The sequence below is a fragment of the Anas acuta genome, chromosome 13, assembly GCF_963932015.1.
Source record: "Anas acuta chromosome 13, bAnaAcu1.1, whole genome shotgun sequence".
Classification (NCBI taxonomy): domain Eukaryota; kingdom Metazoa; phylum Chordata; class Aves; order Anseriformes; family Anatidae; genus Anas; species Anas acuta.
Window position 1 is genome coordinate 5,399,976 of NC_088991.1, and position 13,306 is coordinate 5,413,281.

General features: G+C 50.3%; 1 protein-coding gene across 19 annotated transcripts in view; it reads right to left on the reverse strand.

Moving 5' to 3' along the window:
- The window catches only part of ARHGEF9 (Cdc42 guanine nucleotide exchange factor 9), a 171,648-nt gene that overhangs the window by 20,152 nt on the left and 138,190 nt on the right, over positions 1 to 13,306 (reverse strand). For all 19 annotated transcript variants that reach the window (XM_068696573.1, XM_068696579.1, XM_068696576.1 and 16 more), the window contains one exon: positions 9,650 to 9,781. In XM_068696573.1, the coding sequence (XP_068552674.1) occupies positions 9,650 to 9,781 (132 nt within the window). The remainder of the gene's footprint in view (positions 1 to 9,649; positions 9,782 to 13,306) is intronic.

Below are 13,306 nucleotides of genomic sequence, written 5' to 3' on the forward strand. Positions count from 1 at the left end.
AGCCAAGGCTGGCCCTTAATTGGACAAGCTGAAGCTGTGGAGTTGCGCCGTGGCTTCCACGATGAATTATGCACCTACCCCCGAATTATCACACCGGATTTAGACATCTCTATAAAGGATTGCACCCGTAAATCAGACTGCTCAATAACTCTTACTACTTGCCCTAGCACGGCTTTCTCCCCCTGCTCCCCAGCTTCAATCCAGCCTGGTTTTCCTGCCGCAGGTACCGGGGGCCGCAGCCCCGCAGGCAGGCGCTGCCTGTTGGTGCTGGGGGTGCTGTGCCCTGCAGCAGCCACCCCCCGTGCCACTGGGAGTAGGAATAGAGAAAATAGGATGTTAATCACGAGGAGTCAGTTGCTAGTGCAAGATGGCTTCAGAATTAAAAGCTATTTAAGAGATTAAGCAGCACACGAGGAAGAGATTTCTCTGGGCTGCGCACCGGGGAACCTGCCCGCGTGGGACGCCTGCTGCTGCTTGCACAAAGCTGGTGTCCTGCGTGGAAAAGGGCACGCCGCCTGTTCTGCACACACTTAGGGCAAGGTTTGGGGTGAGCTCTGCCTGGGAAGAGCCCAGGAGGAGGGCTCAGAAAGGAGTGAGCTCCTGTCTGTGCAGGTCCCAGGCACTGCCTGCGCCAATGGTCCTACCGGTGGGGCGCGGGACCTGGTGGGATCTGTCGGGAGCTGGGGGCACAGAGGGGCTGTGCTTTTGGGATTTGCTGCCGTGGGCAGGCTCTCAGCAATTCACATGCTTCTTGCAGTGCAGGACCACGCAGGTTGCTGGTCGGTGTCGGGGAATGTAATGGATCCCTGCCCTCTCCCCAGGCAGCCTCCTCGGAGGAGCTGGCCCAGGGCACGTCCCAGGCGGTTCGTTCCTGTTCCCGTTGGGTGCTGCCATTTCCATGCACTTCACAAACTCCTCCTGTACACTGCTTTGTGGGTGGCACGCAGGGAGGGGCTGTGAGGTCTTAAGCTACTGTTATGACTTGAGGATGGCACTTTTTTTTTTTCCAAGAGCCATGGTTTACTCTATGCTAGGTCACACTCTACTTCTCATGCATAAAACAAGTCGTCTGTAAAACGCGAGCAGGGAAAGAGCCATTTGCAGCCATGAGTCATTAGATCCCTTTTATAAACTGATGATATGAAAAAACACCAGCCACAGAATAATCTCTTACAAGTTTCTCATCACACTTACAGGTTGGTTGTTGGTCCTCCTGGCTACCAAAATCCTGCACGTCCCCATGGCGAAGCCTGAGAGCTGCTGGGAGGCCAGAGGGTGGCTCTCCTGCTGGGGACCGCCACCCCATCCCCACCCCAGCCTCATGGAAGGCCGTCGCAGTGGATGCTCTCCGAGACACTTTGCTCTGGGTGACTGCAGTGGGCTTCCTCCCTCACTACTCCTTACCCCAGAACATGGCCTGGAGCGAGGAGCTGCTGCTGAAGCCCTCGGGGCTGGAAGGCCACGAGCATCACGCTGTGCATGCACAGCTAAAGCAAAGCCAGGGCTTGCCCTAAACAACCCGTAACTGAAATACAGTGCAGACGAGGCAGCAAGGCAGCAGCACGCTCAGAAGCAGCAGTGCCTGCAGGCTGTGGGCTCTTTAGGAGAATGGGGATTCGGGGATGAGGCTGAAAATAGGGACCCTGCCGAGCTGGAAACTCTACAACTTGGTGAGCAGCTAAATTTGATTTATCGATTTGAGTCGATAAATAGTGAAGAGTTGATGCTGAGATTGGGAAAAGACTAAATCAGGGTCTATAAAAATGACACCCAAACACCAGCCCACAGTCTGGGAAAGGCTGAGCTGTCTTGAACCACGCTGTGGGTCTGAGCCCCCGCTCAGGGGATTTCTCACTGACCTGGGCAGCGATTGCCGAGCAGAATGGAAGAAGCAGAGGGAGCGAGCAGGGTTTTTCAATTTACTCCCGAAATCTGTCCTGATTTTCCTGCCTGCCTGCTCTCCATCCTCGCTCTGCCCGGCCTGCCGTGAGCAATGAGAGCATGGCACGCTGCCACCTCGCCATGTCTTTGGGTATCTTTAGTCATGAGGGCTTTCAACGTTCTTTGGCTTTTTAAAAAAAGATTCAGCGCCTACATTTTTAAAATCTAATTTACCTTAAAGCAACCCTTTGAAGAAAGCAGCACAGCCTGATTTTCTTGAACGCTGAGGACACAGTTTTCCCCAGCATTTGTTCATTTAGACTTATCTGATTGAGGAATGGTTTTGAAGACAGGACAGTCCTGCACCGTTCTCACCGACCTCTGCAGAGTGCACGGCACAGCTGGGCCTCTTCTCTGTCCAAACGAGACCCTAAAACTCAATGAACTCTGTTGTTTATTTTTTTTTTCTAAACAATCTTGGTATCAGAAAATAAATCTAAGCCCTGGCTGGATGCCAGTGACCGTGAACCACCCTGTCGGACACCGTGGTTTGGGCTTAGCCAGCCTTTAAGGGCAGGGAAATGGGGGCTGCTCAGCGCGACCTGAAAGCACGCTGAGGGAAAGCTCGTAGAAACAGGGGGCTGCCAACACCACCTCCCCGGCACGGCCCCGATCTCCAGCTGCACGATGCCCCAGGTGAATGTGGGAACCAAAACATCTGCGCTGCCCGCTTGTGTAACTCTTCCCTGCACAAGGACAGCTGTGCTGGGGAGGTCAGCAGGTTGCTGCCAAATTCTTCAGCAGCGTCTGTCTCCCTGGGAAGAGTCTGGGGAGAGATGCTCGATCCACCCTCGCCAGCTCCATGAAGCTGCGGTGTGGGATCGGAGTGGGGGAGGCCTGGAGCCGAAAGCGTTTATGTGGAAATGCTATTTTTACTCAATGCATTTAGTGGGGCAGCAGTGGCATTTCGATGCCTCGTTCCACCTAAAGCCCAGTCAGATGCGAAGCCGCGAGGCGAGGGCGAGTGCGTTTCCAAAGAACTCACAGCAGGAAGGGATGGGAAACCCTCCCGCAGACACGGCACCGCCTTCCCGTTCCCTCGGGTGTGCTCCCAGGGGCTTGAAGTCGTGCCACCGACAGGACGCAGTGGGAGCAGGGTTACATTTTCAGCTTTTGAGGTTTCGCTTGTGGGCCAGATTTACACCCACTGCAACTGCAAGAGCGATAAATGAGGCGCAGAGAGTGCTGTGCAGCATCTTGCATATCGCTGTAGTTAGATGAGTAGGCTAAATCTGTTCCCCATCCAGAACACAAAACACTGACTGTGAATGACTTGCTGAATTCAGCCCTTTCTGGATTCTACCACTAAATTAGCAACTAACAACCTCCAGCCTTCCCCTACCTCCAAGCTGGAGCTTTCCTGAGTCCTGCTGACCCTGCTGCTTCCAAGGGGCTCTGGAAACACCATTCCTTAAAAGCCTGATCCTATTCTTTGGGACTGTGACCAGACCATCCTCAGCCCTGCATGGTTTTTTGGTCGTCTCCATGCTCATCTCATGCTATCTCATTAACTCAGCTTGCAAAGTGCTTCACCTGCAAGCACACCACACTCCTGAGCCTCTGCGAGCTGCTGCTTGAAAACAGCGAAACACGGCCTGCCCTGACCCAAAACTTAGTGCAAGTTTTATGGAGGTTTAGATTACGGGGAGGTAAAAAGCAAGGGTGTGAGGTGCTGCCAAAGTCCAACAGTGTTCCTTGTGGGTGAAAAAAGCACTTGAAGTACTGAGTTGTCCTGGTGCCGCATCATGTTTGCAAACAAGATTTGCAGCCAGCCCTGTGAGACCCATTTGCCTGCCATAAAAGCAGGGCCGGCGTTTTGGTGCAGAGATTACCTCAGTGTTCCTTAGCAGAAGCGAGATGGGAACTAGACCTTCTCACACGAAAAGGGCTCAGAAATGTCTCTTTTATCTTCCTGTTTGGAAACTTGAACGGCGATGGAGTTTGACAGGATGATCTTATTTACTCTATCTCCTGTAGCACAGCTATTTCTGGCTGGCTGGCCGGCTATTGCTATTAAACTGGTCTCATTTTGCTTCTCATCCAACCTGCTTCGCTCCGAGAGCTCAAGGGAAGACAGCAAATAGCAATAAAACACAAGCTGGAGTTTACATTGCATCTTGCTTACAAGAGACACATAAAAAGTGCAAATGAAACCCAACTGTGCTTTGTTCAGCCACTGCTCTCTCGGTGCTGAAGCAAACACGAAACACGGAGCCCCACCAAGACCTTGTCCTACCACGGGTGGAAGAAAAGCATCACTGGGTGCAGAGATGCTGTTAACCCTTCCTGCTTCACGCTGTCAGTTCCAGCCTAATGCCACAGTACTCCTGAGCCCACCGGGGAAACCCAACCTATTACCCAGAACAGAAAAAAAGATGTTCATCTATTATATGGTGAGCACCTCGAGCATCCCCCAACGTAACAAGCTATGATCATAATTAATACGGCGTGTCACAGTCCGGGATGTTAAGTACTATGATTTGCAAATTTAAAGCATCTCCGTGTCAAACCCTCTCAGCTTCAGGTTGAGACGAAAAGTAGCCCCTGTGCCTTTAAGGCAACATCTTTTAATGCTAACATCATCAAGGATTGACTTCATTTCTTGGTAATTACAGTTAGCACACTGGAATATGTATTCTTCTTTCCTGATTATAGACATATGGTAAGGCAAACTGAGGCCAGTGCTTGCTTCCTACACAGTTTATTCCCTTCTTCCTTTCCAAAAGGCGTTTTCGGGTTAGGGTAACTGACCTACACCCTCTTCTGAAGGCAGCACCACTTTGTCCTCCCAACTCCCAACCTCTGGTTCAGGAAACACAGACAGAAAATGCATTAGGAGAGCTTGACGTTAGTCCAATAACCACAAGTTACCCAGCTTTGCAAAGAAAGTCCAAATCATTCTCCCAGTGGCTCTTAATCGTGAACTGTTGGCCAAGCAGCCTTGGTGCACCACGTTTGCCACAGCTTCTGGGAACGCTCTGCAGTGCCTGCCTGCACCCCCCGGCAGCTCGGCAGGCAGGCTGCTGAATGCTTGACACAGTAATTGCATCTGACTAGAATTCTCACTGCCTAGGACCAGAAATTAATTTAATGGCGATATTAGGAAGTGACCGGTGCTGTCTCTGATGGGAAAATCCGAGCCAAATACATTTATCTGTAAAGCTCAGAAATCAATTTTCTTTGTGAAGACTTTCCCACACGAGTTGCTTTGCAAGATGGTTGCCAAAACTGAGAGCTGGCTGCCACAACAGCAGCTCCTCCACCTGCTGCTGCTGCTCTTACTCATGCAGGCCTTGTAAATCTTAGTGCAAGTTTCCTGCTTGGAAGAAAGACTTAAAATACACCCATACTGGTGGACATAACATCTGGCAGGCACATTTGCATGCAGCCGTTTGTAATTACTCCTTTCCACAAATGAGGTTTGTGTCTGAAGGCCCCTCAGTTATCCACGATGGTCATGGGAATGAGTTTGGGACTTCTCGCTCTGGGGCAGAGGAGCTCATGCTGGCAGGGAGCAACCTGCACAGAGCTGCGGACGCCCCATGATTTCAAAAGGTGAGGCAGATGCTGAAGCCTTGCTTGAAAGGTTTGGGAACAACCGATAAATGTAGCAAATATTGATCAGCGAGCTCCTGCCCGGCATTCCTGATCATCCTCTGCAGGAGTATCGAGCAGGGGAGCAACTGTGCGAAGACCTTGGGAAGAATCACCCTGAGAATCGGCTCCCTCATGGAAACGCCTTGGCTGGACATCCAAAAAAAAAAACCCTACAACCTTGAAAGATTTCCAGACATCAACAGAGGGAAAGGGATTGCAAAGCTTCCAGAAAGTAGGTCATATTCAGAGCAGAGAGTTTACCTGGGAATACACTGACTGCTGCTCAAAGCAGGTAGGTGGGTACTGGAAATACTGCTGTGGCCAATGGACCTTACATTCCTTAAATTCCTTAGGCAACACTGGATGGATCAGGAGGAAAAAGAAGAATGGTAATTCCTGGTAGCATATGATAGCCTGCTGACACCCTCCTCGGCCACCTGCATGCATGGCCGGTGGAACAAACCCGATCCAACACAGGAATGGTGAAAAGAAAGATGGGTTTTGAGACTGTGGGCTCTGCCTTGTCTTTAGAGCAACACGGGACACAGCGGCTGGAACAAAGCAGTCCTCAGCGCTCCCCAGTTGACAGCAGGGCTGCTAGGAAGGAAACTCAAACTTACATATGGAGGGGACGTGTTGCTTTGCAAGCAGCAAAATAAAGAATAATTATTAAATAATGGCTACAAATGAAAGAAAGTTGTTACCTGGGCTAAAGCTGTAGTTTTGGTACTCTGGGTTCAGCAGCACTACAGCATGCCCAGAGGATCAGCAGCTTGCAATTCAGGCACACACAAGGGTCGTGGACATGAAGGAGCAGCGTGCTCTGGTATCTCCAGCACGTTGGTTGGCTGGAAGCACAAAGCTGATGAAATTTTTGCAGAAAAAGAACTGGCTTTTGCCAGTTCTTTTCTGGATACTGCAGGAATTCATGTACCAACCTCCCGGACCTGGCATGCACCTGCTGCTATCAGCGAATGCCACTAACGCCTTGCCTGAGCCCAGAGGGGCGAAGCTGATTCCAGTATTTGCCACATCGAAATGATCTCATCACCCACGGCATGAGCTGGTGAGTGCTGTGAGCCCAGCGCGTGACAAGCTTTGTAGACAATTGAGTTCAAAGCAAACAATAGAGAATACCAACATCCAAAACTGTCACAGAGCTTATGGAGCCAGGCTGTATCTGTTCCATCAGAAACTCATGAGGCAGCATCTGCCAAGCCAACGAATCCATATGCATTAACTAGGGGATTTGAGAGCACTGAGCTGTGGCAGCTGCAACGTTTTACCAGTGAGACAACAGGTATTAAAGGTGAGGAAGATGTGCAGGCTACTGCTAAGAAGATCAGGAGGAGTGGAAGATCTTGTCTGAAATATACTCTAGTCTTCCTCAAGCCTCTCAGGGTATCTAGCATGCTTTCATCAAGCTAAAGCAACTGTGATATATTTGCATAAGAAATTGGTTTTAGTTCCTTATTTATATTAAAAATCTCTTTTGCCAATAAACAGATAAAATTCAACCATTATAATTTAAAAATAAATGTTTTCTCAAATAGACCATGTCACAATTAAAGACGTGTCACTCCTACTAATTTATTGTATCTGACGAAAAGCCACCCATGCAGAAGACTTACTGAAGAGGAAGATTCACCGAGATGTGCCAGGATAAATGGCACCAAAGCTGAAAGTTTTGATCAAACTCAGTAACTACACAAACCTCACAAAACATACAGGTCAGATTGAATTTTCTCACTGCCTGTCTCTGGCAGACCAGGAGTCCTGTTCAATCAGCTGCTTTGGAAGCCTCTGAAGGATTTAATTCTCCCTGCATACAAGGCAGAGGAGCTGGCAGCCCTGCACCAGTCTGGACTCTGAGACCTTCTGGAAATCTGAAACTTAGGCGCTTTGCCTTGCCCTTCTGGACTCCAGCAACTTCTTTTCCCTGAGGGTTTGTGCAAGTGGGACATGAAAGCATCTCGCAAGCCACGTGCCGCTCTCCAGCACTTCGATTCTCATGACTGGCACCAGGCTGTGCTGCAGCTGACCCCGCGACGTGGTGCTCTGCCCACCCCGGCCAGATGAAGCACCAGCACCCCCGCAGACCTGCCATCTCCCATCTCTTGGTAGTCTGCGGGTCCTGTTTCATCTCCTCAGAGGATAATTTTGAAGCCCAGGGTAAAGGAGGCTGACCCCTGGCTTCCTGCACCTTGATATAAATGCTGCCTCCCTAAGAAAGCTGCAGGACCTGGCATGGGCACTGATGGGGAGGTTTGGGTGCCTGTTGTGGTCTGCAACAGCAGAGCCTGACGCAGGGTCAAACCAACACGGGCTACAAATCGGTCTGATTTATTTTATATAGGATACGTGACCCCAAAACATGAGCTGACACTCCTCTGAATTCTGCCCTTGAAAAATGTTTCTTAACAACTTTAACGAGACCACTATCAAGATGGGGAAGTCCAGCTGTAGCCCCCTCTCCCCTCCTACCCCATCACTCTGAAATATAAACACTGCAGTTCGGTGCTGGAAAGGCAGATGCAGAAGGAGATAATACAACTTGGCATGGTCCCTGTGCCCATGGTGTCGGGCTCACTGGATGAGTGACCCTGCCTCTGCCCCATCACCCTGAAGCCCCCAGACCTCAGTAATGACAGCACAGCTCACCCAACTCTGACACGGGGCTGGTCCCTGCCAGGAAGACCCAGAACCACCACGCTGTCTCTGAGATGGCAGAAATCTGCAGGGTGCTTTCCTACGAAGGCCTCTCTTGTGGGACATTGCCACTTGCACAACACAAAATGCCTTCTGGATGTGTAAGGGAAGAGGACACAGCAGCACTGTCAGCACACCGATCCAACCTCTTGAGCCCCAGCAGTGAATTGGGGCTGGGGGCGATGCTCGATACCCCTCTGCATCAGACCCAGCACAAGCCAAACTGGATGCTGCCTTACGAATCAGAAATTCAGGATCACAATCAAAGTTTAGGAGGTCAAGATTAAAAAAAATATTAAACCCAGCTGTACATTTCCACTCATTTTGACAGTTCTCCGAACATCTGACGTTGTTATTGTTGCTTGTTTTTTTGTTTTGTTTTTTAAGAGAAATGGGAAAGATGTGAAAAGCACAATGGGGAGGGTTAGGGGGAGGGGGGAACGCGTTCCAGAAGGCAAAATTTCAGTCAGCCGTGACTCAGGAAAAGCAAGTGCCACCCACTGAGCTGCACAGGCCGCGGCGCGGCAGCGGGCAGTGATGCCGCGGTGAGTCAGGAGCCACCCACGCCCCCACCCCCGCGGCTCCCTGAGGCACTGGGCGCTCCTCGGAGGGCCGCCACACGGCGCAGGCCTCGCTCAGCCTCTCCTCGGCCTGCCCAACGTGACAGGAGCGCAGCCCCGGCGTGCTCGGCCACGGACTTCTGAGCTCTGTCGCTTTGCTTTGAACAGCTGTGAGGATAATGAGCTGGGATCACCTTACCGGGACTATGGCAATCCAGCTCTGCTGCTGCTGCCTAACACAGTTGCTCCAAAACACAGCCCATCTGCTGCTGTGAATGCTGCAACACATTGGTTCTTCGCTACCTTTCTCTGCCTTCGTGGTGGGTTTCATGGCAGAGATGTCCCCTAAAACACGGCAGCTACATGAAGATGAGGTTTAAAATCCGTTTCCCTGAGTGACAGCACATACACCCTGCTCAGACCAGACTGCTGGCTGGTATTTCTTCAAGAGGCAACAGTCATCACTTTGGTGCAGTAATTGAGCTGTCTGCCCAAGCGCCAGGCTTCATAGTTCATACAGAAATTCTAGGGTTATCTAATCTCAGATCATATGTTGCAGCCAAAACCCAGAAGTAGAAGTGAGGCAACGAGCCAAAACGAGGGGCACATGAGAAAAAGGCATGAAATGAACAAGTGGAAGCTGGATTTGCTACTAGCATAAAAAACCCTCTATCATGTTATACTCACCATCCTGTAATTCAGTATTTCTAGCATGTGGCGCTATCCATGTCCTCCTCTGCACGTGTAGCAAACAGCCACCTTGCCCTAAAAACCACTTTGGAATGGAAAGCCTGTCCCCAGCATGTCCTTAGCAGTGCTGCTTTCTCCCTGGATGTCCTTACCTTCTTGCAGAGAACCATCTGGTGATCAAAGAGAAAGAAAACACGCTGCTGGTTCCGTCCATAAGGCTGGTAAATCCAGGACATCTCTCCCGTGTAGATCAGCTCTGAGCTGCGGTCCAAGATATCGTCTCCCTGGAGGGCACAGAGAATGAGGCCATGTGAGCCACTGCTCGCAGCCACGGCATGTTTCTCTTTGCAGAACAGGAAGGGGCAATAATTTAAAAAAGATTTTGGCCCTTTTGTAACTCTCAAAGCTGCCCTGTCTGACTTCAGACCACAAACTGGGGATGGGGGATCCTTCTGAACAAAAGGAAATCACTTGAGTGGGACATTCAAAGCACAGCCATTATAGTTCGCCCTGCAACAAGCAATGGGACAGCACAACCACTACTGCAGGACACCGTCCCCGATCCCTTTGCTCTGCCACCCCCAGCTCTTGCTGCAGGTGCCCATCCCACAGCCCTGTGGGGCTCCCTGGGGCACGAGGAGTCCCGTCTGTCCCCACAGCCCCTGGCTCTGCCCCGGCAGAGCACCCCGCTCTCACCAGGCTACTGCAGCCCCCTCGCTCTGAGCTCCCTCCAACCCCTGCCTCCTGCCCACTTTGTGCTTAGGGCAGCAAATTCCCCGTCACCCCCTCTCCCTGTAGAAAAAGATCCCCGTGCAAGTGCCCCCTGGAGGTATCAGGCCAGCTACCAAAGTCACCTGCAGTGGGATATCCATTCCCTCACCGGTGGGGCTGCCAAAATTCACCCCTACAGACTGCTGCCTCTCCTCCCACCCTATCAGGCAATGACAGTCCCTTCTCCTGTGGGTTGTCAGAGCTCCCCAGCTCCCAGAATCTATCCAGCCCCACGGCTGGCAAGGCCTGCCCGGCCGGCTGCCAGAATGCCCTCACCCTTTCTCTGCCTCCGGCTAACGCTTGTTTTCCTCTCCGAATTTTTTTTTAAGGATTCATGAGCAGATGGTCTTGAAAACACAGCGCTCTCTCTCCCACTCTCTGAGAGAACAAATGCAGTCACCCTCCACTAATTGGGATGAGCTGGACTTTTTAAAAAGTTAATTAAAATCTATTTATTAAAAATGGGTGAATTCACCACCACCTGCCCTGTGGGCATCTCTCACTCTGCAACACCACAGAAGGAAATAGGACGACTTCAGCTACAAGGTAAGGAGCAGGATTTGAGAATGAAAGAAACGCTTTCTTTTTTCTTTTTTTGGCTCTGAAACTAGTGCAGTGCTGGCTTTGATGCCAAACTAGAGCCAATCCTAGGATGGGAGCATCCCAAAATCTCATCCAACAGCTTGTAAGGCTTCAGCCAGCTATGGGGGGCATCTAGATAGACACGCTATTCTGGTTCCACTTACAGTGGCAGGTGCCAAAGCAACTACGAGTCACCCCACTCCTCATTTCTCGGTGAGGATTTCAGACTGCTGTTCAGGTAAATGTGTAATTAACCTCTCAGCATTGATTGGAAGCAACTGTCTGAGTCCCTGGGCCCTGTGACAACAGCAACTTCATTAAGTCGCTGCATCATCGCGCTCCAGCAGACTTCCAAATCGCCTCAGCGAGGTGCTTATCTGCCTCTCTATCTCCCTTCTGTGGCTGTAGTATCCCAAGGCCTAATTAGGGATAACTTCCCAGGCACACAGGGGGTCATTCCCAGAAGGGATGGGCCTTATGGGGTCTCAGAGAGGTGGCAGGGCCCAATCTCAGTGGGTACCTCCTGGCCAAAAACCAGGGCCCGAGAGCTGCTGAGGAAGCTCGGGCCTAGGCAAGGCCGTGAACAAGAAGCCTCTGAAGGAAGCACACAGGCTGCAGAAATTGGGGGCTTTTCTGACTAAACGTGAGCCTACACGAAGAAGATTAATACAAGCCTACGGACAGGAGCTTTTATGAGAAGGGGCAAGCCTAGAAAGGGCTGTCTGCTGAAAATAGAAACCCAGCTTTGTCTTTTAGTCCTGTGGTAGCATCTCAAGCCTGAGGATACACAGAGGGCTCTGTAAACACTTCTACTTGATTAGCTGAATCCAAACCGTGTCGTCCCTGCAAGCCATTTAAAACAAAAAAAGTCAGATCTGAAACGATAGGGTTGGTATTGCATTTTGCATGTTGGGAAAATGTGAAAATTTTGTTCCTTTTCAGGCTGTCCTGCTGCTTCATCCCGAGAGCAACACCTGAGCGGGGGCTGTCCCGGCTCAGACCACCCCTGTGCCCGAGCCCACCTCGAGCACAGCCCCCAGCTGCTACTGCTGGGCACAAAATCCCCTTTCCTAGTTAGCATTCAGCGAGCAGGGCTCTCTTCTGCCTGACACTGCTGTTCTTTAATTAGAGATTGACAGGCTGATTAGCACTCTGGGCTACGGAAAGATCAGAAAAAGGAAAGCAAGAGAAATGTTGTCCTTTTCATCAGGCTCATTTTTTGATACCTTCTGTTGCTGGGGAAAGGAAAAAAAGGAAGAGAAGAAAAGATGGATCTGTTTCAGTCCCTGTTGTGATTTTTTTTCCCAGGAGGGTTTCTCATCAGGCTGTCCTCACTTTGAAAACAGCATGTTTCGTGTCATTCTTGGATTCAATAACGTAATATTACGCTGAAGCCAACTATAATATATTACATAATTAAGGGCACCGAGTCTTGATTTAAAGGACCAGTAAATAACAAGAATGGGAAGAAATTTAAAAGGACAGTGTTCATTATATTTCTCAATTATATGTATTTTTCCCTTCATGTAAATATAATGCTCTTGAAACCTGCCAAAGTGGCAACCCACGGGAATCTTGGGTAGAAATATCTAGAAATCTACATAAACCGAAGTAATCTGCTTAAATAGCAGGTTGAGACTAATGCAGGATGATGAGCAAGGCTCTCTCCGGTGCCAAACACCCCGCTGCTGGCTCAGGGACTGCCAGTGATCCCTTCCCAGGGGATGTCCATGGGATGGGGAGCCCTGCCACATCGCCTCCCTCCTCCGAGAAAGACCTGCCCCAACGGTGGGCTTTGGGGGAATAATCTCTTTATAGTGCTATGTACACATTATGCAGTGACCTTTGGGATCTGCAACTCTCTCAGAGGGGCCAAGGAGGGACTGAGCATGTAAAGACTGCCCACAACAGGCTCTGTCTGGCCCGTTTCAGGTCTGATCCAGAGGAGATTTTGCACACTGGGCTGAGCCCACTCCAGCTAACTGCGTGCGCCAGTTTTACCTACCTACCTTTAAATGTCACTGTTTTGATCTAAGGATATTTAACTGCAAGTAAGAGGATGACGCTGAGCGAAGGGAAATAGAGGTTGAACATCAGGAAACACTTCATAACAACAAGAGCTCTCAGACACTGAAAGGTCTCAGCGGGAGGTGGTGGAAGCCCTATATTCTGCGCCATTAACAACCGAAAGGACAAAAGGCACTAGAGAATTTAGTGTAGGCAGGGGCAGCACCTCTCTAGGTCTGTTTATACATTGGAAATCCAAGTTACAAAATAAAAAAAGTGAGTCACACATGGTAACAGTCCAATCCAGGGTTTTGGGTCAAGACCATGTTCCTACAAATTATACAGGAACACATTTCAAAGTGATTGGGATTATTTCTAATTTACAGCAGTCAGTGAGATCTGAATCATCCCTGAAGATTTCGCCCAGTCATTACTCGCACAAAGCTACC